Below are 25,166 nucleotides of genomic sequence, written 5' to 3'. Positions count from 1 at the left end.
CACATTACAACTCCCAACATGATACAAAATGCCGACTCAGTGCTTTCCTACATATAACGAATAACATGTCAGAATGCGGGTCCGTTGAACAGAAGAGCGGCGCAGAGTATAGGGGCAGAAAGGAGGCAATTGCCTCCTAGTCCTTTAACAGTTCGACGGGAAGAGAGGTTTACAGTCTTCAGTTTGAGTAAACACCCTGTGCACAGTATCCGTGTGACTAAAGATGAAATGCTATTCTCTTTAAAGTCATGTATGTGAACTGCACTCTTCGTAAAGCAATTAATTTGAGCACAATCAGGGATTCACTACCTAGGTAGCTGATGACGTTAGGTGACTGTTGCTGAAATGTTATGAAATTGTCCTGTCAATTGTATCGCTTTTTGAAATTCCCCATAAAAAAGACATGTGCTTTAAAATGCACTCTTCCACCAGGGGGAGGGGTTGGGCTAGGTTCAGTAGGAGGGTGGTGGAATGTCTGCCTCCATAGGCAATTGCCACACTTTGCCACGACCCACCTTAGGGACGCTTATGGCGGAGTTCTGCTACAGGACAATGCAATGTGAAACCCATCCACTGTTGTATACTGCGGTTCATCACGTAATATAAAGCAACTGAACATAACATCTTAAATTTCTAAGTGCTAGGTTTATATAGCAAATATATTTTAAGGGTAAAATGCTGAGCACCACAGCACCTATCCTCTACCCTTCTCCCCTCTGCACTTACTCGTTTTGAACACTCACAAGGCATAGCGGGCTTGTCTCCCCACCTTTCTCGTTATTTGTACTATTAATTCAATTATTTATTATTTATCATTGCTGTAATTCATTGGTTACCTTCCCCTGTCCCCACCCTGTTGCCTTGTGGGCGTTTTGATTGTTTAAGCGCCTAGCAAAAGACCAATAAATAAATGGGTATTCTGCTGAAATGCTGGCATAGAGGGTGCGTGCGTTTCTTAACCTCTCTATTCCCTCCCGCCGTTGCTAGGTGGCTTTGACTTCTTGCGGGAGTACCAGTCTTCTCCGGTGCCAGACTCTGGGCTAAGCTCCAGCTCCACCTCCTCCAGCATCAGTCTGGGAGGCAGCAGTGGGAACCTCCCCCAGATCGCCCAGGAGACGGAGGACATTGACACGGCTGGAGAGGTGGATGTCAAAGCAAACAAGCTCATTGAATTTCTGACCACCAGGTGAGTGTGTGGAAAGCGGTGCAGTGGAGCGCAGTGTTCGGGCAAAGCACGCATGCGGCTGAATCCACTAAACATGCATGATGGATGTAAGGGCAAAGGGCGTTTATGGGGCTGTACATCACTCTTGGGTAACTGACTTTTTAAAGCTGAGATGTATTAGACCATTTAATCAGAGTGGGGATTTATTTATTTTTGTAAACGGTTCTCACCCTGGAATACTTAATAAATTGCAGCTGTTGATTCTCGTTGCATTCGCCCAACTCTGTCGAACATTTGGTCTAGCTTTTTAAAGTACAGCAAGATTGTTTGAATAAAGCTGTTTTTGGTAGTTTGCCACTGCACTGGAAAGAAACCCCAAGTAAACCATCCCTAGGTTGGATATGCAGATTGTAAAAGTAGGCTATTTGCCACACACTTTGGATCCTGGTTATGGTTCAATGCACGGAGCCGGAATTGGTCAACAGTGCATTTACTGTGCAAGATCTTGCATGGAGCATGTACCGGTCAGGCTTAGGGCGAGTTTAGCCTGCAGAGTCTGCTAGAAGCCTGGACCCAAAGACTGGCCATGGTAGGAAACCTGTGAGTAGTAGCTGCTAAAGAGAAGCATACTGGGGACTCTTGTCCAGTTACCTGTGGTACCTACAAAGCCACCAAATCTGCATTCCTGAAAAAACCCTTGGTGTGGAGGGTCATATTTACTGCAGTCTGACAAGTACCTAGGTATGGGGAGAAAATACTACAGAGGGGAACCCCTAGGGCAAAAAGGGAAACTAAAACACTTGCCTTTGGAACATAGCCCTGTATAGTTCCACTTCTTGCCTTTCTGGTTGTTGGCTTTCTCCAGTAGGAGTTTCAAGGTTACAGCATCGCAAGATGCTACTCGGCAGTGGAATAGTCTGCAGGCCAAGAAAGACTTCAAAATGTTCTGAGTCATTTAAAACTATAATGACTGTGAGTGATCCAAAGGACACTATAATGGGTAGACCAGCCAGGGAGCTTTTGGTTAGATGAGGGGTTGTACATTGGTCTCTAACACTGTCAGTTTAGAATAAACCTTTCCCTGAACTTGACTTTTCTCTCCATCCTCACACAGTGGCCTTATCATTTCCCTTTTTGAGTTGGTTTCCCATCCAATAGGCATTCCCCCAGTTCTACGTGCTAAAGGCCAACATAATAAAAGTATTGATCCATGCCCGTGTGTTCTGTGGTATCCACTCTGTAACAGCAGTGAAAGAGGGCAGTTTTTTACAGGTGGAAAATGCTAAGGACATCAGAATGTCACTTTGCCAAAGGTGCCATCAATCCATGCACCGGTCTTGCTGAGAGGTGCAAGAAAGTCCCGAAAGCATATCACAATAATGCTAACATAAAATGATTTGGTATTGCAATAGTGAAAGCGATGTAGACCGCGTAAATATTAGGTACGTTGAACACTGCATGATCAATTCTCAATGTAATGGTGTATATTGATTTAGTGGGCAGGCCTGGATCCCACGATGGAGAGAGTACTTTCTAAATTCTGAACACAAGTATATTCCTGCAGTCCCAGAATATTTCAGAGCCTCCTATAGATTCTGTACTAGTGCTCTTTAGCACTGCACTCTTCATCCAGCTGTGCATATTCCCAGAGATCAAGAGAAACTGGTAATTGGTTGAGACAGAATCTGAATGGGTCTTTGAACTTAATGAAAAGTAACATATGTCATGCAGAATACAAGTATTAGATATGAGCCAGACGTGCAATGTTTCCCAACAGGTCATATTTAGGATCACAAGACAAAGTGAAGCAATTTTCTTATGTGCAAAAAAGTGCCTAAAAATAACTCAATCATGTTCAATATAGTGGTGTCCAAAATGTACACCTGTGTCTCTCGGGAAGATTCAAGAATACTCCAAAGCAAAAGCTCTCCAAGTTCTTGTTAGGGCCAGGTGCTGGTCCCTCCCAGCAGCTTTAATCAAACAAAACCAAATGTAGGGGTGGGTGCTCATTGTATCAAAAAAAAGGATAAATAATTCCTCTAAAAGGTCTCGAATTCTCCCCACTTCAGTCTGTAAGTAAAGTCACTGCTCTTCATAGCTTCCTTGATGATATCTTCGTGAATCTTGGGTGTGGTGGGGGGATACCTCCTGGATTTCAAGTCTGCACTGGAGATGAATGGTTGATTCTGTAGTTGGTGCCTTTAGAACCATCAGATTGAAATATTTATTTCGTAATCCATCCACACGAGAAAAAGATAAAGGAAAAAGTACAACAGGCCTGAAGCTTCCATCAAATTTCTGCCCAACAACGGCAATGATGAGCCCTGCCAGTATAACTTTTGAAAACAAAATAATTGAAGAAACAAGAAAACTCCTAAATACTAAGAACTTCTCTAAAGACAATCTAGGACCAGCTGAACGACAAGCCTTAAAGGATTTGCAAAGCAAAGATCAGTTTGTTATAAAACCTGCAGATAAGGGAGGGGGAAATCGTTCTGTGGAGTAAAACAGCATATAAAAAAGAAGTCCAAATTCAACTATTAGACCAAAAGTTCTACCAACAACTGCGAGGAGACACCCTACTACACGTCTAAAGGAAGAAATATCTAGCCTAATGGCACATGCCCACGAAGAAGGGTGGATTGACCAGGACGAAAAGATGATCCTCATAAAAACTAATACAACAATACCAGCATTTTATCTATTGCCCAAAGTCCACAAAAACAGCACTAGCCCACCAGGTAGGCCAATAGTCTCAGCAATTGACTCCATCTTAGGACCTTTTACGTAGATTGGTTCCTGAGACCTTTTGTCTTGAAAATGAGATCCTACATTAAAGACACCACAAGTATGATAAAAATACTTAACACCATTGATACCCAGCCAGGGGACCTCTTAGTGACCTTAGAGTTGGTAGCTTTATATACAAGCATTCCGCAATTAGAATGCCTACAAGTCCTAGAACAATACCTGAACCAACGAAACATCAATGATAAAACAGTTCCGACCACTTTCATTCTGGAATGTACCAGGCTGACACTAATGGAAAACTATTTCCTTTTTGAAGATGTGTTTTATAATCAGAAACATGGAACAAGCATGGGCGCTACATTCGCCCAGGATATAGCGAATTTGTATATGGATTTTGTAGAGAACAACTCTATCTACCACACTGCTAACCCCTATGACATTAATATCGGTGCGTGTTACAGGTATATAGATGACTGCTTCCTAATCTGGAGAGGCACTGTGAACCAACTGATGGACTTTCACCAATGGCTCAACCAACAAAACATCAACATCAACTTCACAATGCTGTATAACACAAAAACGATCTCTTTTTTGGACTTGGAGATTCAAATCCAAGAAAATGGAACAGTAACTACAAACTTGTTTAGAAAACCAATGGACAAAAACACCCTCCTGGAATATCAAAGTTGCCATCCATCCAGTTTAAAAGCCAACCTTCCAATAGGTCAATTCCTCAGAGTCCGACGCAATTGTACATCCTTGGATGATTATGAAATTCATGGTAAACATCTAAAACAACGCTTGAAACAAAGAGGCTACCCAAAACAACAGATAAACATGGCATACAAGACGGCTAAAAATAGAAATCGTGACTCATGTTTGAATCCAGTGAAAAGAACAACAATGGAAAAGATAACATGTGAACCACATTCAGCTCTATTAGCCATAGCCTACGTAAGCTAGTGATAAAAAAAAAACTGGCATATAATAAAAACAGAAGACTTTAATCCCACAACACCAAGTTTCGCCTTTAAAAGACAACAGAATCTCAAAGACAGCTTAGTCCACACATATCCCAAAGAAATCCGAAAAGTGGATGCACAGAGAGCACTATGGGAATTACCAGCAGTGACTGGACATTTTAAATGCAGCAACTGCTCTGTCTGCTCCCTCACAAAGAATCTAAAAGAAATCCCCCTGGAAGGGAGAGCGTGGCAACTTAGATCTTTCACCAATTGTTCATCTCAGTGGGTGGTATACGCAATCATGTGCCCCTGCAATTTGTTATACATTGGAAAATCTAAAAGACAAGTTAAGCAGCGGATAGGGGAACATAGATCCAGTATTAGAAACCAAATCCCAAACAAACCTCTGGTGGCACATTACACACGTTTAAAACATAAGTCCACCGACATGTTTTGGTTCATCATCCAAATGGTGCAGATCTCAAAAAGAGGAGGGGACCGAGATCTAGCGCTCCGCAAATGCGAGCAAAAGTGGATTTTTGATCTGGACACCGTGAAGCACGGTCTCAATTCAGCAGTGGAATGAGGCATCTTCTTTTAAACCACCATAGAAGAGACCAATAACAGCTGAGGTCGCCCTCCAGAAAAATACAAAACTCATGACGAATATAGATTTATTTGAACCTCCCACGCCCTTGGCGTCTACAGTTGATGAGATGGAAAGAATATCTAAACACGAATTAATCACATTAAAAAATAGGCCCCCTGTTTCCAACCAAAGAACAAGGCGCAACCGTAACTAAATGCTATATATATATATATAATAGCATTACTTTACACTTCTAAAGATGGCCAATCTGTTAAACAATGTAAATCGAGTGTGTCAGTCTAGAGTCTGATCACGTGACTCGATTTGCGGAACACGATAACAAACAAAACTAATACACATCCGGTCCTGTGGAGACCAGTGACAGCACTATACGGAGACTCCTGCAGAAGCCGCGAGGAGACGCGGACACGAGAAGGCAGCTTCCCCGTCCGACGCAGAAAGAAAACGAATGATCGTTATGGAAACTCGTATCGGACACTCGCATTGTGTGGAGGATAAAATACAAGACCATTGTATATGCTGCCCACATTTACCTTTAACACAATGCCTCACTAAGATAATATCTATATGCTTAATAGGGAGGCGCTACCACCCGCAAAACCTAAAGAGAAAAAGGAAAAAGGCGATCGAAAATATCGAAGACACTACGCCAGATACACGCCAAAAGAAAATACTATACCTGCAATAATAATTCTGTTGGGACAAAATGCAGGTTAGTAGAAAAACCAAGTAAATTAATGTTGGCAATTAATTAGAAGAAAAACCAGCACAATTAACACAGTGCTTTGTAAAACAGGTTCAATCGCGGCCAAGGTGGTGAAAAATAGCCTACCTTATCTAATATTACAGAAAACCGATAAAGACATCAAAACAATCAGCAAAACTGCTTACCACTGAAAAAATGCAAGGCTTTTCATGAAAGATCACGCGTGACATTACGCATGGGAAAGAATTAAAAATCTCCTGCTATATCAACAAATGCTCTAGTTCGACCACAAAAGAGACTGACAAGGTCAGTTGAATGTATATACAAAAACTGATGAATTTCAGAATATACAAATCTTTTGCCACAAATGTATGTGTTTTTAAAATCTAAATGGGTTTCTGGGAGAATAATTACTGACCCCCCTTTTTCCTATACTCTTTCTTTGTTTTTATAGCTCGCAACAAACTGTGACCTTTTGGGGAATCTTTGTTTTGAACCTTGTGTCTATCAAGTAAGAAATCACCAGTCCTGAAGAGGGCCATACTAAGACGAGTGGAACACCAGGGATGGTGCTAATGCTTTTCATCAGCCGAAACATATGTAGACATCCGTGAGACATTCCAACAACTATGTCTGTTTATTCAACCAAAGAAGGACAATAACAAAAACTTCATTGAGAGTAAAATATCCCCTCATAATAGACGTTGTAAACAGTTGAGCATCTGCCTTTGCTTATGTGATGTATTATTTATGTCACCTACTAACCACAATCACTAAAGGTGTTGAGTATTGAATATTGTTAAAACTCTCCATCTGCATTTCATTTTTAACCGAGTTGTACTAAGTGCCTTGTTGAAAGCACCTATTACTTCTATTTTACTAAAACATATTTGAATAAAATGTATTAACTTTTGTGTAAATGATTGGGTAATTTTTGATTCGTATAGGATATGCGAAATAGATAGCATATCTATACATTCTTTTTCTGGCAAGCCATAGAGGTGAACTAAGAGAGGGGAAATTGAGTTCTCTGTTCTCGTTTGTACACTGGAGCTGACATTAAAATAAGATCCTGTGCTATAGGTTCTTACAGGGTCCTCTCTAGGCCTCTAATACTTCACTTTCCAGACTTCTGGTTCTGCAGCCTCCAACCAAAACTCTCTCCACCTCCATGTTCCAGCATAAGTTTGTACCTGGGAGATCTTGTGGTGTTAATTCATTGTCTGTGCCCTGCCTGCACCTCCTCAACACTTTGCACCAGGCTCATTCTTTCACCTCCCCCTGGCGCTTCCCCTTCTGTATGCACTTATCTCATCTTCCTGCTCTTCTCTTGCCTGGATATTACTTTCCTCTTCTCTCCTACTCATGGTGTTTCTCTGCTTCACCCTTCTCTTATCATTTCCTCACTGTTGGCCACTTTCTCTTTAGGTGCCTCTTCCTTAGGTGCCTCTCTATTAAGGAGCTGGCTTCATCTCACCCTCTTCTGATTCCCTACACCACGAGCTCCTTACCTTCTCCTACCACCACCTATGTAGCTTCTCTGGACACTGCATCCTTAATTCTCTCACCACTGCCTCTTTAACTTCTCTCACCACTTATGCCTCAACTTCCATCACTGCTTTCTTCTTAAACTAAGCACCTCTGAATTCAGATCAACTCTGCAATCGTACTCTGGGTTTCGCTTCTGGAGCCCTTTTCTTCCCAAACGTTGTTTTTTCTCCAGCTTCCTGGGCCATGTTCTCACCTCCTGGGTATTTTTCCTTCCAGCCTGTTCTACCTCTCCCTAGCCCCGTGAGCCTTTCTCTACCAAGCCATCTGCTCCTTTCTCTCCCCATCCCCCGGACCTCTCCTCCACTCTCCTATCTCGTCCTTACCCCCAGCCTCCTAAATCCTTGTCTACCCGACATCTTCCATCTGCTTCATCCATTGTCAAACGAGTACCTACTCCAAACTCACACAAAATGTTGCCACAGCCCCTTTCCTTAATAGTGCCTTGACCCTGCTTTCTCGTCTCTCTCTGGACTAGGGAAGATCAGCTGTGTCTTCCTCCCTACGCAAGTGTTATTGACATTGTTTGATGGATCCTACCGTTGAGGGTGTTGTGATGGTTTGATGTGGGACTTGCAGTTGGTAAGTGCCACCCCCTCGGCACTTCTCTCTGCTTGACACACCGTAGCCCCACCCTCCTAGAGGACTTTCATAGCCTAACGGGCATTAGGGGTCTGTGTGTGGCGATCAAGTAAGGCAATTGCTTGATCACCCCAGCTATCTATCTGTTTGATTTGATTACAGTATTTATAATGCGCATACCCCAGGGGAACCAGGCAAAAATGCATCTAGGCGCAGATGTAAAAGCTGATTTAATTGATACTGCATTGCACTAACTCAGAATATTTCGGAGTGAGTGGGAGATATTACAAAAAATGATAGGTTTTTAACTGTTTCCTGAAAACGGTCAAAGACTCAGCACTTCGAAGGTCTAAAGGGAGAGAATTCCAGGCACGAGGGCCAAAGGAAGAGAACCGCCTCTCGCCCCATGTAGTTGTTCTCACTAATGGAACCTGCAAAAGGTGCTAGTCTTTTGAACGCAGATATCGTTGTGGACAGTACAGCTGAAGTTTTGTATTCAGGTAGGCAGGTGCCATCCCATGAATACATTTGACTCCCAGACAGAGCACCTTAAACAAAACTCTCTGCTGAACTGGGAGCCAGTGGAGATTGCTCCGGTATTGAGAAATAGCTGTTTATCTGGGTAGTAAAAAATAAGCCTGATGGCAGAGTTTTGGGCAACCTGCAGTCTTTTCATTGAGCCGCCATAAAAAGGGCATTGTAATAGCCCAGCCTAGCATTGGTAAGTATGACTACTATCATCGGCCGGTCCTTCTCAGCAATAAGTGAGATAACGGCAGGTTTTAGAAGTCTCATTTGGGTGTATACTGATTTGATCCTTTGACTAACCTGAGAATTGAAATCCATACTTGACTGCCAGATGCTACCCAGGTACTTCACTGCATCTGAATATCTGGGGGGAGCACCAAATAGTGAGGGGCAGGGGGAGCTTTGGACCATGTTTCTTACCAGTCTCTTGGGACCAAACACAATGACCTCCATCTTTGAAGGATTCAGCTGGAGCATGTTCTCCAGCATCCAGCTTTTGATCTTATTGGCACAGGACAAGACTAGATCCATTGCTTCCTGTGGTTGCTTGATTCGCACATAGATTTGGGTGTCGTCTGCATATGAGTGGTACGACAAACCAAATTCAGAGAAAATATTCAGCAGTGTCCGAATGTAAATATTGAACAGCATTGGCGAGAGTGGGGACCCTGGTGGTACCCTGCATTCCACAGGTATCGCATTGGCAACATAAGCTCCCATTTTCACCAGCTGGGTGCGGTCGGTAAAAAATGACACAAACCATTTTAAAGCCTCATCTGAAACCTGTGCCACTGAAGACATCCTTGCAATAAGAGTTTCAAAGTCCATTGTGTCGAAAGCTGTCGATGGGTCCAACATGACCAGCACCCTGACATACCCTTTGTCGACGGCCCCCAGCAACTCATCCCAGACCGTCAGAAGAGCTGCATCAGTGCCATGGCCTGGTCTGAAAACCGACTGGAAACAGTAAAGAATTCCATGTTCATCCATATAGTTCTGAAATTGGCTCATCACAATTTTCTCCAGAATCTTAGCAGGCCATAACAGGCCGGCTATTGGATCACCGGGTCCAGACAATGCCCCCCGTACGTGTAGGTAGGTTTAAAAGAAGATGAAGATCGTGGATCTGTAGAAAATCAAATAGCTGGTTACAGTCGGCGTCTTCCGAAACATTGCACCAGATATTTAAATCGCCCAGAATAACAGAATAATCAGATTTCCATAATGAAGGGCATGTAATCCCAGGTAGGCTTCTACGGCATCTATAACCAAGGCGGCTGAACCAAAAGGGTGGGGGGGGGTCTATAGCAGAGTAGTAGATGGTGAGCCTCATTGGGTATGGATGGTAAGTACAAGCTAGAATCTGGTATGTAGCATCCCGGTCAGGGATGTGAAAATTGGTAACTTCTAACAAGGATTTAGTCCAGATGGCCACCCCGCCCCCTCTTTGATTAACTCCGTTATACCATTTGATATGAGTCTGATACTCTCAAATGGAAATGGGCTCTACAATTGTCTGTTAACCAGGATTCCGTTATTAAAAGGGTGTCGAGTTCTAGAGAAGATATGGTTTCATTTAGTGGCACAGCGTTCTATATTGCTGAGCGGGCATTAATCAGTGCAATCTTCAGGGGGACTATCGTGGTGCAGATATGTTCCTGCAGTTTGTCTATACCAATTCCGTGCAATCTAATCTTATTCAATACACAAAACGTCAGCGTGCCAAACGTAGTTTCCCTAAGGGCCATTAAAGCATCCTCCGAATAAATGATCCTCATGATACTGTACACGGTAAAAAAGTACTTACACAAAAAGGTGTCCAATGGGGTTTAGCATGAGAAGAGGGAGGTCTGCCTTCTTGGGTGCCGGGCGCAGCGTGACTAAGCACAATGCCAACATCGGCCACGGACCGACACACACCGCCTGGTCTCTGTCACGCCTGTTAGCAAATAAGATTGCAAGAACTACAACTCTCTTGGGAATTGTAGTTCAGTGATAGAGCAAATGGGAGCGTTCGCTGAATGCAATACTAAACAGGCAGGGAGTCTGCTGCTTGTATCTGGCCACGCCCCAACAAGTGAAAGTGTAAATTTAGCTGGTTATTTAAAATGAAATCTAGCTGTTTGTTTTGAAATCAAGTCAAAGATTCGCTACAAATAAAGCGAGCAGCTCTCGGCTAGTGCAATACAATAGAGCGTGGTCAATAGTTCATGGTCCTGCTCCATCCCTATATGGTTCCATGGTGCGTGCAGCTAAACGTTTGTTACGCTACTTTGGGTGCGATTTCTACACCTTTTGCCAAGAGTGCCAGGTGTGCAGGTGCTGCTGGCTCTAGTGGACGACCCCATAAAATGTGTTTGCTTAAAGGGACAAGAGAATCTGACGTAGCAAAAGTGGCAAGCCGGCTGCCTCCCATGCATTGCATGGGGGGGAGTAGCAAGGGTATTGCCCCCACACTGCCCCTGGGCCTAGCGTCACATGGTTTGTGTTGACATCCCAGCCTCATTGATGACCCCACCCTCCACCTTTAAGGTTAGGCAGAAGGCTTCATCACACTTGCAATACGTCACACAAAATCCCAGCCAATAGGTTGGTTTAGCATGTAATAGTCTTCAATGCTGTTAAACACACTCAAAGGTCAGGTTACACGGGTGCATTTCCGGAATTATAGGTTTGCTAGGAACGCCTCCCACCTGTCTGCAAAGCTTACACTGCTGAGTCAACCTAACCCAGCTGCTATCATCCTCATTTTATCCAAGGACCATTCCTCTACTTTTCCTGTACTTATTTGGCAGCACGTGTTCACATTCAGTATGCAGTAGTAGAACTGTTTCGAGTGTATGATCTGGCAGCATATACCATACTTTAAATTGATGCTTGCATCTGTTTCAGGGCATTTGGTCCTCTTTGGTGCCATGAAGACATCACACCCAAGAACCCCAACTCAAAAAGTGCTGAGCAACTTACCAACTTCCTCCGCCACTTGGTGTCCATTTTTAAAGATTCCAAGTCAGGTAATAACTGCTCTTATTTTCTTATACAGTACATTCAATCTGCTTTTAATGCAAAACCATTTGTAATAGAGGCTGTTGTTTTTCGTTGGTTTACATGTCGCAATATGAGGAGAACGTTTTTCAGTGTTTGCAGACTGTACATGAAGCTAAAGTAGGCCTGATCATTCTTGTTGGCTGTTATTAAAATCTTTTAGTTGTGTGGCACGCCATTGTGCATTAGGTCAGGGGCAACATATATGTTCGAGTGTCACAGGATCTGGGTCATGACCTGTCGGGAGGGAAACTGGCATCCCTCTCAGAAGTAAGAGCGAGTTTAGGGGCCTCCAGTTCCCGTCACAGCTCATGTGACAAGCATGTTACCTAAGGTACCACTCTTCGTCAACTTTTTATAGGATTGTGTTCTCTTTTCCCTTTCAGGACACTGTATTAATGCAGATGTAAGGCTTGGACACAACAGTGGCATGTTTTTAGATAAATAATTTTATTAAATAAAAACAGGCTGGAAAAAGGCCTCTCTATCCCTAAAGATAATATGGGTTTCTAGTGACATTGTCAGGAAGTGTGAAACTAAAGGTTCTGTCACGGTTGTATCCCAAAAACCTACCTCTGTCCCCAACACTAATGATCTAGGATAATGGTGCAAGGACGGTCTTGTCTCAAAGGAAAACAGTGTTCTTGGTGTTTTCAATCAACACAGGAGTTCCCAGTTTTGCTGGTAAATAAAGTGATGCAAAATAAGGTTCCAAAATACAGGATTCCAATGCTAGGGTTGTGCTCCTTTCCTTATGACTTCTCATTATCTTACATTACTGGATAATCCACGAAGAACTACCTCTTGATTTCACAGTTCTTATATCCTACCAGCTTGGCACACTCTGCCACCAAGCGTAGGATTTCTTTTCTTCGTTCCAGGAATTTTTACCCTCCCATTCCAGCCTCGCAAAAGTGTCTTGCTTCTCTCTCCTGCCAAGCCAGTGGTGCACTGCAGGTTAGACTGAACGATCGACAACCGCTATGACTAGGTCACGCGCCCTACGGTTAAAACCATCCTGCCTTTAAAACCAGACTACTGAACCCTCTGCGGCAAAGCCCGTGCAGGCCAAGGGCACAGTGTTGTGCGCCCCAGGTGTTAGGAGCTTCACAATGGCACCTCACAATGCGTAATCTAAGCTCTGCGCCAGCCTGACGCCGCTTCTGTGGACGCTTTCTACACTTAGCCCCCAGGAAAGCGCAACAGTGCATCCTCCTCTACCACCCTCCCACAATGCAATCTCCCCCCTTGCCAACTTCCCATGGCCCTGACTCAAGCCACCCCCATTAGCGTGCCCCCCCTCGCATCAACACGAAACACTTGTCTCCAGCATCGCACTAGGAGATCCTGCGCACCCCGTGTTACCCCCACTGCCCGCCTCCTGCCCACACCAGAAATAAGTTCCTCAGATCATGCATCTGGCACACTCCGCGGCTCCACACAAAACAGCCACAATGTCCCCCCTTGGTGCACCCCGCCAACAAGGCCATGAAATGCACACTGATCCAAGCCAGATCAGTCTCAACTCAAGCCCCTGACATTCATGACCTCCTGACATCCAAATACCTAGACCCACTGCTCTCTCCATCACCATTCACTCAGGCTACGCCATCCTAATAAGGAACAGAACCCCCAACAAAGGTGGCTGTGTCGCATTTATCTTCAAGAACACTCTCACAGAACGGTTAGCACTAGCACAATTCCTGCTGCAAATCCATCATTGCCAAACTCTCCCCCTCCCCCACCAGCACCATTTCCCTCCACCTCATTTACCGCCCTCCTCAGGCCCCATCAACTCCTTCGAGGAAGACCTCTTAAAAGCATCAACCCCTCCATGAAGCCCAACGCCAAAATCATAATCCTAGGAGACCTTAACCTAGGCCTCAATGACCCCACCAACACCCCTGCCTCGAGCCTCGCTTCATCGCTCACCCAAGCTGGCTTCATACAATGGTCTATTGAGCCCACCCACTCCCAAGGTCGCACCCTCGATTGGATTGCTGACCTCAACTGCAATGTCACCAACCCAACAACCACACACTGCCCGTGTCCGATCATACCTTTTCCTTCGACATCCCCATCGGCAAAAGACCTGGGTCGTTGCACTAAAAACCTGAACAAGGACAGCCTGGCACCACTCCTCTCTGTTCTCCAGATACCACCCACCACAGCAACCGACCCTGCAGCCCTAGTCAACCTCTACGACAATGCCATCGCTCACGCAGTTAACACACTTGCTGCCCTCAAACAGCACAAAGCCAAACCAACACTAAATAAGAACTCCAGGTCCACCCCTGAGCTCTTCACCACACACGCCAAAAAGTGCACTGCAGAATCAGCCTGGAGAAAGGACCCCTCCACCAAATCTCATTTCAGCGCCCTTGCCAAAGCATACAAAAAAGAGATCCTCGCTGCCAAAGCAAACTGCTACAACAGAGAATTAACAATGCCAAAGCCAGCTCTCGTGAGCTCATGTCGATCCTGCGAGAGCTTGAGTCACTTGCTGCCCCTCTCCTCAACCTGACCGTAGACAACATCTGGTGCTCCAGAATTTAAGACACCCTCACCAGAATAAATCGGCACCCTCAAGCTCAAGGGAAAATCCATCTCAAACTAGCCATACGCTCCAAACCACCCCAGCCCTCTCCCATTGCACCATGCACCACCTCTCACCCTCCCACTTTGACTTCCACACAATCTCAGAACCTGAGGTTGGCAACATAATCAGAGGTCTAAAGCCATCCCCATGCAAAGGAGATGCCTGGCCAGTGGCAATCATCAAAGACTGCGCCGAGACGCTCACCCCAATCATCATAGACATTGCCATTTCCTCCTTCACCTCAAAAACTGTCCCTACCTCCCTGAAGGAAACCTGGGTCCTGCCCCTGCTGAACAAAAAACTCCCTAGACCACAGCATCCCACAAACTACAGTCCCATCACAACTGTGCCCTTCATCCTCCAGATTATTGACCAAGCCGCCTACGCCCAGGTACAACAATACCTTGAGAACAATCACATTCTGGGTATCCACCAGTTGGGATTCCGCCCCAGACACGGAACTGAATCTGCCATGCTCGATTAGAAAAATCAACTTGATGTCATTAAGGATGCCGGCAAACTCCCCCATATTTATGATGCTGAGCCTCTCTGCAGCATTTGCCCTTGTCGACCACCAGACACTTTGCAACCACCTCTCCTCAAAAGCAAACTTCTCACCCTCAGCCACAGAATGCATTAGATCCTTCCTGACTGACAGATCCTCCTGAGTCTTCATTGATGACCATGCTACCTCACCTATGCTTTTTTTCCTCTTCACCGCAGCAGCCAATAACACCCATTGGAGCCCACTCCCCTCCCGACCTGCATACGGCATACTCTTAGGCATGAGCGCCCATCAAGGTAAGCCCTGCAGGGCTTTACATTCAATCCACAGCTACATACGGTGGTGGATTGCGCAGAACGAAATCTATGCTTTTATTCCAGATTGCACACAGGGGTGTGCTGACATTGTGCCCCCAGCCCTCATTCCTGCCTGGGTGCCTTGTGGCCCAGAGGGGCATGGACGCTGCTGTGGCCTCTCACCCTACATCATGGCCATCTGCTTTTCCACACACTGGAGTGCCTCTGCGACATTGGGCTCATGAAGACCCTGATTGGCTGACATCTACGACAAAGTACCCAATCCCAAACCTGCAAGCCGGAAAGCCGGCCAATCAACCGAAGGCCCTAACCAAAGGCTACGGTTTCAGACTGTCAAGGCCGGGAAGCGATCGGAGGACCCCTTTTTTGCCCCCCCCCCCGTCTCCACATCATGGAACAGCCGGTGCTCACATTAAAACTTGTACCCTGCTCCTCCAGGTTATCTGAAGATGGGCAAGTGAGTGATGGCTGACTTCTTCCACTTCGTCCTACACTAACAAACCTTAACTTATAACTGTGCCTTTCTTCTGCCTCCTGCCTCACCTTATCTTCTTCTTCCTCATAACATTTTGTGCCCCGTTTTGATTTTCAAACCTAGTTGTGTGCTTTTCCATCCTGCACCCCATATTGTGAATTGCATTTGTGTCCTTCCCGTAACCACTAGGCCGCCTGGTGAGACTATCCTCTACCACCCTGATGGTACTCGCCATCTCTCCTATCTTCTCCAGCTGCTACACTATCTCCTAACCTCCCTCTCTTACAAAGTCTGGAAGAAAAAAGCACAAAGAAGACATATTGAGCGCCAACCCTGGCCTACCGATTGCAGACACCTATATTAGTGCAACTTCCAAACAGGTCTTCACTGACATCCTTTTCTCTGTCCCCTCCCCAGATCTATGGACTCGTCATCTTATCTCCACACTCCTCCCTTTCACACCCTCTCCCATTAATGGTGGCACCAAGTGGCAAGGCCTCTTGGCCGGCTTCTCATCATGCTGCATCATTAATGTCTACCACACAGGCACTATCTTGGTTCAAGGTCCTCAACCCAATCTCCTCCTCTTTGACCGGCATCTGCCATCCCTCATTAATTTCCTTCCTTCACCTGCCTCTCCCCTTACATTCTCTCTCTCCCTCCCCCTCTGACTGGTGTACCACACCCCTGTACTCCACCTCGGAAAAACTTCAAAGGCAGAGACCTCCTTCACCTGGCTACTTTTAACGCCTATTCAGCCAACAAACACTCTGCCGACATCTGCCTCCTTCTTGAAGACACTGACCTTGATATTCTCTGCCTCACTGAGACATGGTTCAATGCCAGCTCAGTCACTGCTTTTGACTCCCTTCTCCCAGATGGTTTGGTATGGTATAGTATGGTATTGTTTATGTATATAGTGCCTATACACAGGCAAGTGTTGCAGAGCGCTCAAGGAGGGGTGGGAACATGGGGGGGGGGGGAAACAGTTGCTCAGATCCCTTGAAATTCTGAGACGATAATAGTCTGCATAGGCAGAGTAAGTGGATAAAAAATACATTTAACGGTTTGGGATACAGCAAATAGGCCTGACAGCGATTCTGTAGTTTTAACAGTGCAATTAAGAGGTGAAGAAAATGTAGAACAGACAGACTATCTTCAGTCGCGGTGCGTACGGTTTGACAAGTGCACTGAGGGTCACAGGGAGGGGGAGGATCAAGTGAAATGAATGTGGGTGGGTTGTAAGGGCCTGAGGCAAGTGCAAAAGAGTACTGGCGGGGTGCTGGGACAAGTGAGACTCTGCGGTACACCAGGTGGCCAGTCAGCATGATGTTTGGAAGAGCAGAGAGAGAGAGAAAGAACAGAGAACTAGGTTAGCAGGGTAGAGGGAGAGAGAAGGAAGAGGAGAAGAGGAAGGTTTTGAAGAATTTCTGGAATTTAAGGAGATCCAGCTCAAGACGGAGGGCGGCAGGGAGACTATTCCAGAGGGAGGCACCTGCTGAGGATGAGGATCTCCCTCAAATTCTCTGCTTGGAGAACCGGCTCACTCACAGAGGTTTGGGGGTAGATGAGCGGAGGGCTAATGAGGGTCAGTATTTAGGTGGGCAGCGTTGCAGGTAGGTAGGTCCCAGACCCCAGAAGTCCTTGTGAATAAAGGGTCTTGAATTTGATCTTTGTAGCCACGGGGAGCCAGTGAAGGGATTTCAGCACCGGAAGGATGTGGACCATGGGCTTGAGGCCAGGGATAAGTCTTGTGGCTCTGTTCTGGATGAGTGTCAGAGGGCGCAGGGCAGAAGAAGAGAGGTTGAGGAAGAGGCTTTTGCAATAGTCTAGCCTGGAGAGAACCAGTGCTCTGGAGACAGTGAGCCTCTTGCGGGAAAGTGAGAAAGGGTAGAGTACCTCTGAGGAGGTGTAGCTGATAGTTAGACTTTTTAGAGATGTCTGAGATGTGAGAGAAGAACGAGGGAGTGGAGTCAAAGATGACCCCAAGGTTTCTTGCCTCGCAGGTGGGTGCGGGCGCAGGGCCAAGGGAGTCCGGCCAGAGTGAAAGTGGGAAAGCAGGAGTCCCAATGCAAACGATCTCAGTCTTAGTGGCGTTGAGACAGAGGTTGTTTGAAGCACACCATGACTGAATAGCGGACAGTCCGATATGAGCGAGGAGGAGGAGGCGGCTGAGCGCAGCTTGTTGCACAAGATAGCTGTGAGTTGAACAAAACAAACTCTTATGATTGCTTTTACCTGGGGTTTGAGTGTGCGGGTGCTGTCCATGAAGAGTGTTTTTTTATTTTTTATTTCTGCAGTTGGCTGTGCACAGGTTCCCATTTCATGAAGCCTCGGGATTGACATGTGGTCAGTTGCTTTGAAGGGTTAAGTTCGATTCCATATGTTGTTTTCCATGAGTTAACTTGCGCAAGGCAGGTTCCAACACCTGATTTGTTTGAGACTGGGGAGAGAACATTATTGAACACATAACAACAAGAAAGAGGTGGTAAAACAAAAATAATTAACTTTTTCTAATACATCTGAAAGTAGTGAAAGTAATACAAGCAATGAAGAGCAACACACAAAGCCCTTAGATGAGGAAAATAAAGAAGGGAACTAGTTATTCATAGCATTTTTTCAAGAAGATATACTTTCATCAATAACCTTCCAGTCGGATGCAAAGAAGGCAGGTGGGGGGGGGAGAGGTTACCGGGAGAGGTGGATTCTGCAACAGTAAATGTATCCATTTAGAGTAGATTTTCACAATCCCCAAATTTGGAAGTGCATTTCATTGATTGTGCAGGTCTTAGGTCTTTTTCAATCTACCACAAAGGAAACATATAAGTGATTAACGATGGCAAAAAAGTTGACTGGTCACAGTTCAGCGGTCTAATAAAGGAAGCCACGTGCTTATTTAGAATGCAATCCTATGCACGAATTAGATTTCCGAACAACCGTGAGTTTTATACACCTCGAGCAAGGGAGCCTAATAAAATGATCATACGTGAAATTGAGAAGTTAGTTCAACAGGGCACCGAGTCTGTGGGTGAGTATGCTTCAGTGACCACATTTTTAATTGGCTATAAGTGCAGCATACCACCCTTTTAGAGTCTTCCAAATGTACATTGGGACAATCCTAATCCTACTGGCCGGCCCATTGTGTCTAGGATTGGTCCACTAAATGAAACGATTGTCAAAAATGGTTGATGCGTTCATTAAGCCATTAATGGAAACAATTCCTTAGTTTATGAGACTATGTGCACATCTTAAATAATCTCGATCAAGTGTCATTTGTTTCTACCTCACAGCCGTTAGTGACGTTTGACATAACAAATGTATATAAAAACAGATCAACTAAACAAGGCATTATGGGTCATGTTTAGTACATTGGAATAACAAGAAGACAGACAGTAGTATGCGAGTGAGTTCAAACCAAGCCTTGCAGAACTTTCCCATTGCACAGAATTGTATCAGATTCAGGACTAATCAAGTAAGAGGCAATGGGATGGGCTGAACTTTTGAGGTGTCATGAATGTATGTATGGAACACTATGGGCCTCATTACAACTTTGCCTGTGTGGAATTAGCGTGCCACTATTGCTGTATACTGTCACGTTCCCGCAACGGCAAAGAACACCTTTGCCGGTGGGGTGGAGGAATTACTTCCAGCGAGGAGCTGGAGATCATGCCACCAACCTACTAGCAAAAATAGCCAGTATTACCGGCACCAGTATTACCGGTAATACCGGCAAATCCACCCATGGAGTCCCGTAAGAGTCCATGGAATGGGGATTTACAACCCTTACTGGCACTCGGAATCTGGCAGTAATACAGCCGAACCGAGTGCAGGTAACAGTATTACAGTTTGCCGGGAACCTGGCGGAATTACCTCCAGGATACTGGCAAACTTATGAATCATTGACTGTCTTCTCTAAGAATAACATGTACAGGCAGAAACTTATTGATGTGGGAGATACATATATTATGTGTTTATGATCAGGTCTGGATTTGAAGAATTGGAATTCAAACACTTGTTAAATAGTCAGAGGCCACATATGAAGTTAACACAAACATTCAGACGAGATGCGATAGCCTAAACATGCGAATAAACACATTTTCAGTAGCCTTTCCACAAAAACATACAAATGCATTATTACATTGTACAAGCTATCTCCAAAAGGGCTTGACAAGGGCACAGCCTTTGGGGGCATTTTTAAAGATACAGAGGAATTGCAGTCAAACGACAGATCGAGGGACGAGACAAGTGAATTGGAACAAAAACGAATGCTAAGCGCATATCCCAAACACATCATTAACAGTGCAAAAAAAGGGGCAGCAGCACAAAACATGAGGGCTCTTAATCCCAAAGCCCGGAGAACTGTGTCGGCTCAGAAGGAAGATTTGGAATCTTGTAATGGATCAGGTTCTAACCAGGTTCTAACCAGACAGCTCCCTCCTATTCACTTTTACAAAGAATCGGAACAGCAGATCAATTGCAGTGAAAGCATAGAGAACCAGAAGAATGTATTGCGGGACAATATTTTGGAACAAAGCCGATCTGGGGACATTATGCGTGTGGAAAGTGTGCTTCCTGGCTTTATAGAAATATTGGGACACATTTTGTAACCAAACAGCTTAGTTAGGTGTTCTGCTTTTTTTGCTAAGTGGGTTAAAGTATTTTGGCTGGACTGGTAGAAAAACCACACCACGGATTGGAGAGCCTGGATCATATATCTGTTCTGCAATACTACCCATCTAACTAGCACAACATTTCACATATCGGAAGCACAAAGACTCTGACTTGAGTTGGACCATGATCTAGAAATCAACATGATTACAAAGAAAGATGAACACAGAAAGAATGCTACTGAGAAGGAGACATTTTGGCTCCACATTCTTTCCTCGATTTAAGAATGGGCTCAATGGGAGGAACGATGATGATATTTTAAGTTAGTGAAGGAAATGGAGGAAGTAGATGGCAGTGTTAAGAAACTACGAAAATGCCGGCTACATACGCTGTAGGTTCAGCTTGGATGTGGCAATATGTATGAGGAAGAACATACTAGTCTGTGTACATTAGATAAGGGTGGGGAGGCTGCGAATGTTTTGTTTTCTGTTATTACAAATACAAATAACTACAGTTGATGAAGTTTTGGAATCCATTACTTTGAGGAAACAGAATTCTGTCCTGGTAAAGATGGGGATGGCGTGGGGAGGCTTACGGAACATGATCACCATTGATACCCACTGAAACACTTGCAGTCCTTGTTTTAATTAATGGAGGTGTTTGGCTTTTTTTTAAATTGCATTATGTGAGTGTCAAGAGGGCCCCCTAACTGGTTCTGGAGCCATCTAGTGAGGTGTCCAAGGAGGCTGCGTGTCTCCCAAATCCAGCAGATAAAGGGCCCATGGTGTTATGGGGAGGCTCTTCATGTCACCCCCACCTGGCCGCCGTCTAGTGCAGTTCAATGGTCACATAAGGCTTTAGGGCACTGTCCCCCTTACACTGTGTATAAAATAGCACTGTCCTATAAGACAATGACACAATAGGCAAGCTTTTCAGCTAACTTGCACCCCCTAGTGCATTGCTATCTGGCAATACACTTATGGTGATGGCTACTACGTGGCACTGTGCACATGTGGCTTTTTAGCTGAAATTGCCTATTCTGCTATCTCCTTAAGAATCCTCTCTTGCACTGAGAAATGTAGTATTGAATGGTATCAATGTAGGAACGCCCTGCATCTGCTGGGGGTTTTAATGATTGGATAGTACTAATGTGATTGCCATCGTTCTGCGTGGCATGATGCATAAGGTAGTTTGGAGTTGGAAGAAACACATTTGAGCAATTACTTTTGCCTGAAGTTCATGTGTGAAGGGTATGTCTATGAAGAGGCTGAGGTTTTGGATGAACATTTCCGTTTGCTGCCAGATTCCCGTTTCCTCGCCCAGGCTATTGATGTGGTGGCAGTTGGTGTAGGGCCACACATCAGTTTGCTTGAGGTTGAAATTTGTAGATTTACATTTCTTCTAAATAATTGGCGAATATGAGGCATAGGTTGTTACTGTGTTCAAGAGGGAGGGAGTGTGAGGGGCATGTAGATGAGATCTGAGGTAAGGCTGAACTCTTTAGATACACCGCAGTTGATGAGGTGGGTGTATGACCTGAAGGGACTATGTGTGGTCTCTGTCCTTTTCATGGGAGGAGAACTGGAAACATTGCAGATGAGGGAATCGTACAAAAATGTCGACCTGGGAACTGCGACGGCCGAAAATGCCGACTTTATTTTCTTCTTTTTAACCCCTACTAACTTTTCATTAAGTGTATAATATTAATATGGGGGGCTGCGGGGGTCTCCCACCCGCATATATATGTGGTGCAAAGGGTTTTTTAAAAAATCGGCATTTTTGGCCGTCGCAGTGATCACATAGATCCCAGATGAGAGATTGTGAGTGGGAAACTAAAAATAAGCAGTGAGGGCGAGACAGATGCAGAAGTGAGAGAAAGGGGGTATCAGTAATATGAAAGATGAGAAAGATAGAAGTGAGGGATGAATTTGTTGAACACATTGGTTATGGAGCTCGGACTTGAGCCACTGAGATGAGAGAATGAGATGGGAAAAGGGAGTTAAAATGTAAACTGGAATAGTGTGAAAAAGAGAAGGGAAGAAGTGGGGTGATGAGGAACCAGAGAGAGAATAGGAGAGTCCAGTGGGCGAGGTAAGATGAAGACTGAGATGGAGGTGCTAGAAGTGGGGTATCCTGTGAAAACTGGGAGAGAGAAAGATGAGAGTAGAACAGAGTAAAGGTGGGGGTGAGCATCAGCGTGGGATGCATGGGGTGGAAAGAAGACAGAAGATGATGGGGAATGTGAGAATGATGGGTAGAGATGAGAGGGAAACTGGTAGCGGGGTAAGAGAATGACTAAGGCAAAACTGAATTTTAGGGAAGTGTGAGGGGTAGGCATAAATGTGATTTTATTTTTTAAAAAAAGGTTAGGGCTGGATTGGGCTTTTGTGAAGATCAGAGTAGGATGAAGGAGAAGGGGAGGATAGAGGTAGAATGAAGGAGAGAGAGATGAGGTGTAAGGCAGATGTAGACTGCTGAAGATGTTGATGAGGTAAAACAGTTGGATGATCCAGGATGAGTCATATCATATAGATCGTGATTACTTCCTTGGATACCAGCTGTGCACGCCATATGATATGCTGAGCAAGCTCTCTTTCTCTTTGCACTTTCTCCCTCTTTGTCTCCCCCTCTGTATCTCTCTCTCTCTCTCCCCATCTCTCTCTCTCCCTCTCTCTGACTCTCTCCCTCCGACTCTTTGCGGGCGCGAGTGATGTTGTATAGAGCCACCTCAGCCAATGCAGCAGAGCAGCGTGGCCAGAGAAGCAGGATATAAGTGGCGGGAATTATGGACTGTGGCTTTGTTGCACAATAAACTATTAAACAAGGAAAACCTATAATTTAATTGTACTAGCATTGTTAACCTGCTCTTTCTAAAATGTTGCTATGTTGATTTCTAATGATCTCTTGCAGTATATATTAGTCCTAATATGTTACACTTGTCTTGGTTAAGAAAACATTATTAAAATCTAGAATAATCATATACATTATTTTTTGATAAGGTATCATCCCAAGATGCATAGTTTGGTACATTCCTTTACTGGTGACAGATGGAACCAATGGGGTCTCTTGGCTGCTTTGCATGACATCGAAGAGCAATTTGGGAACATAAAGAGGACCAAAGATCTTTATATCTGACAAATATGACTGATAAAGTGGGTTTTATGCTTGAATGCTTGAACCACTTGTTACATAATGCACACTGGGCTTGGAGCTCATTCAATTTTTCACAACACTCATCCGAACATTAAGGTGTTTGTAACAATCAATTATTGATTTTAACAGCCTCAGGGTTTGGGGGTCCAAGAGCTGTCCTGCTTTTCATTTCTAGAGGTAATGTTTCCTCTCCGCTGATTGAATTTTAGAAGAAGGGTTGAAAGGGGAAGGCGGGATTCAGAGCAAGAATGGCTGTGCACATACTCATTCATATACTCATTCTCCATATTGGAAATGGGAGATAACAGTGGGAGAGAAACTAGCAGAAGTAAAGATGAAAGGAGGAAAGAGAATCCCAAACACAAAGCTGCAGTTTACTGAAGAAAAATAAACTGGAAGAGAAGGAGATGCAAAGAAGGCAGAAGTAGACAGGAAGTGAGATAAATAGAAGTGAGAATGGTCGGGTTGTAAGTAAAATCACAACAGATGAGCTCTGTGCTTCACAGATGTGCATCGCAACTGTGCAAACAGAGCTGGCTTTAGGCATGGGTGACCCGGGCGGCCACCCGGGGCGCGAGCCCCCTGCCCCTCCAGCTCAGGGGTGTCTTTCAAGGGCTCCCCCTACCTGGCGTGGTGAAGGCGCCCTATTAAAATGAAGCGCAATACTCTCGAGCTGGTGCTGGGCACTCCAACACAAGAGCGGGGTGCTTTCCATTTCAATAGAGCGCTGCTACTACACCAACAGGGGGCAGCCTTGCTCTCCCCTGCTGGTGTGACAGGGGCGCCAATATAGCCCCAAATTTGGAACCTCCTCCGCCACACCTTCACGAGGGCGGGGAAGGGGAATCGGCGCCACATTTAGTTTCGCCCTGGGCGCATACACGGCTAAGGCCGGCCCTGAGTGCAAAGGCTGCGCCATGAACGTTTCGTCCATCGTCGATTTCTCTCATGTTCCTCTGTAAACATGTGTTTCAAGCCTGCTAGCCCCTTGAATATTGAGGCTGCCCTGCCCCTGGTATCTGCTTTGTAATCTGATTTCCATTTGCAATGTCCTACCTGTGACATGCTTTGATACTCTACTATAAGAGATAATGGTTGCCAAGCTCCGTTTCAAGTGGACACGTTGTGCGTTTATGCGATCAGCACAGTACTCAATGGAAAGCATTGCCCTAAGCCCCCTCTTCCCAGGCAGACATTCGCTTGTGTGAATACCAAAGATTCCCTGTGACATGACGTTTAATTTGTTCCAGTTTCTGTCTGGCACACCTGGCTGGGCCACCTGGTACAGCACCTGCCTTTCATCGTGCCAGTGTCCTGTGTGTGTGTGTGTGCGTGCGTACCTGTGTCACCAGACAAAAAGCCAACATTGTCCTGCATCTCTATGTGGTTTGCTTCCCTCATGAAACCTGCTCGCACTGCCTCGACCCTTCTCCCTTGCTCTTTGTTCGCTTTGTTCCAGATGAACGTTAGCAGAGTGGTGTAGAAACGGTTGCTACAGCAGTTAGTTAGGTTAAGCATGCCGGGTGCTGCCTTCATGTCTCTCGGCATGGCTAATACGCTGGTGACTCGCGCCGGCGAGATGGGGATTGGCTGCAGGTGACGGGCGAAC

The 25,166-nt window shown here is 45.2% G+C and overlaps 1 protein-coding gene across 7 annotated transcripts in view; it reads left to right on the top strand.

Moving 5' to 3' along the window:
- The window catches only part of FRY (FRY microtubule binding protein), a 1,191,674-nt gene that overhangs the window by 856,446 nt on the left and 310,062 nt on the right, over positions 1-25,166 (top strand). For all 7 annotated transcript variants that reach the window (XM_069639765.1, XM_069639761.1, XM_069639760.1 and 4 more), the window contains exons 40-41: positions 988-1,186; positions 11,748-11,869. In XM_069639765.1, the coding sequence (XP_069495866.1) occupies positions 988-1,186; positions 11,748-11,869 (321 nt within the window). The remainder of the gene's footprint in view (positions 1-987; positions 1,187-11,747; positions 11,870-25,166) is intronic.

Source organism: Ambystoma mexicanum, chromosome 7q (assembly GCF_040938575.1).
Source record: "Ambystoma mexicanum isolate Mex_15411 chromosome 7q, UKY_AmexF1_1, whole genome shotgun sequence".
NCBI lineage: Eukaryota > Metazoa > Chordata > Amphibia > Caudata > Ambystomatidae > Ambystoma > Ambystoma mexicanum.
This window is presented reverse-complemented; position numbering and strand designations above follow the sequence as displayed.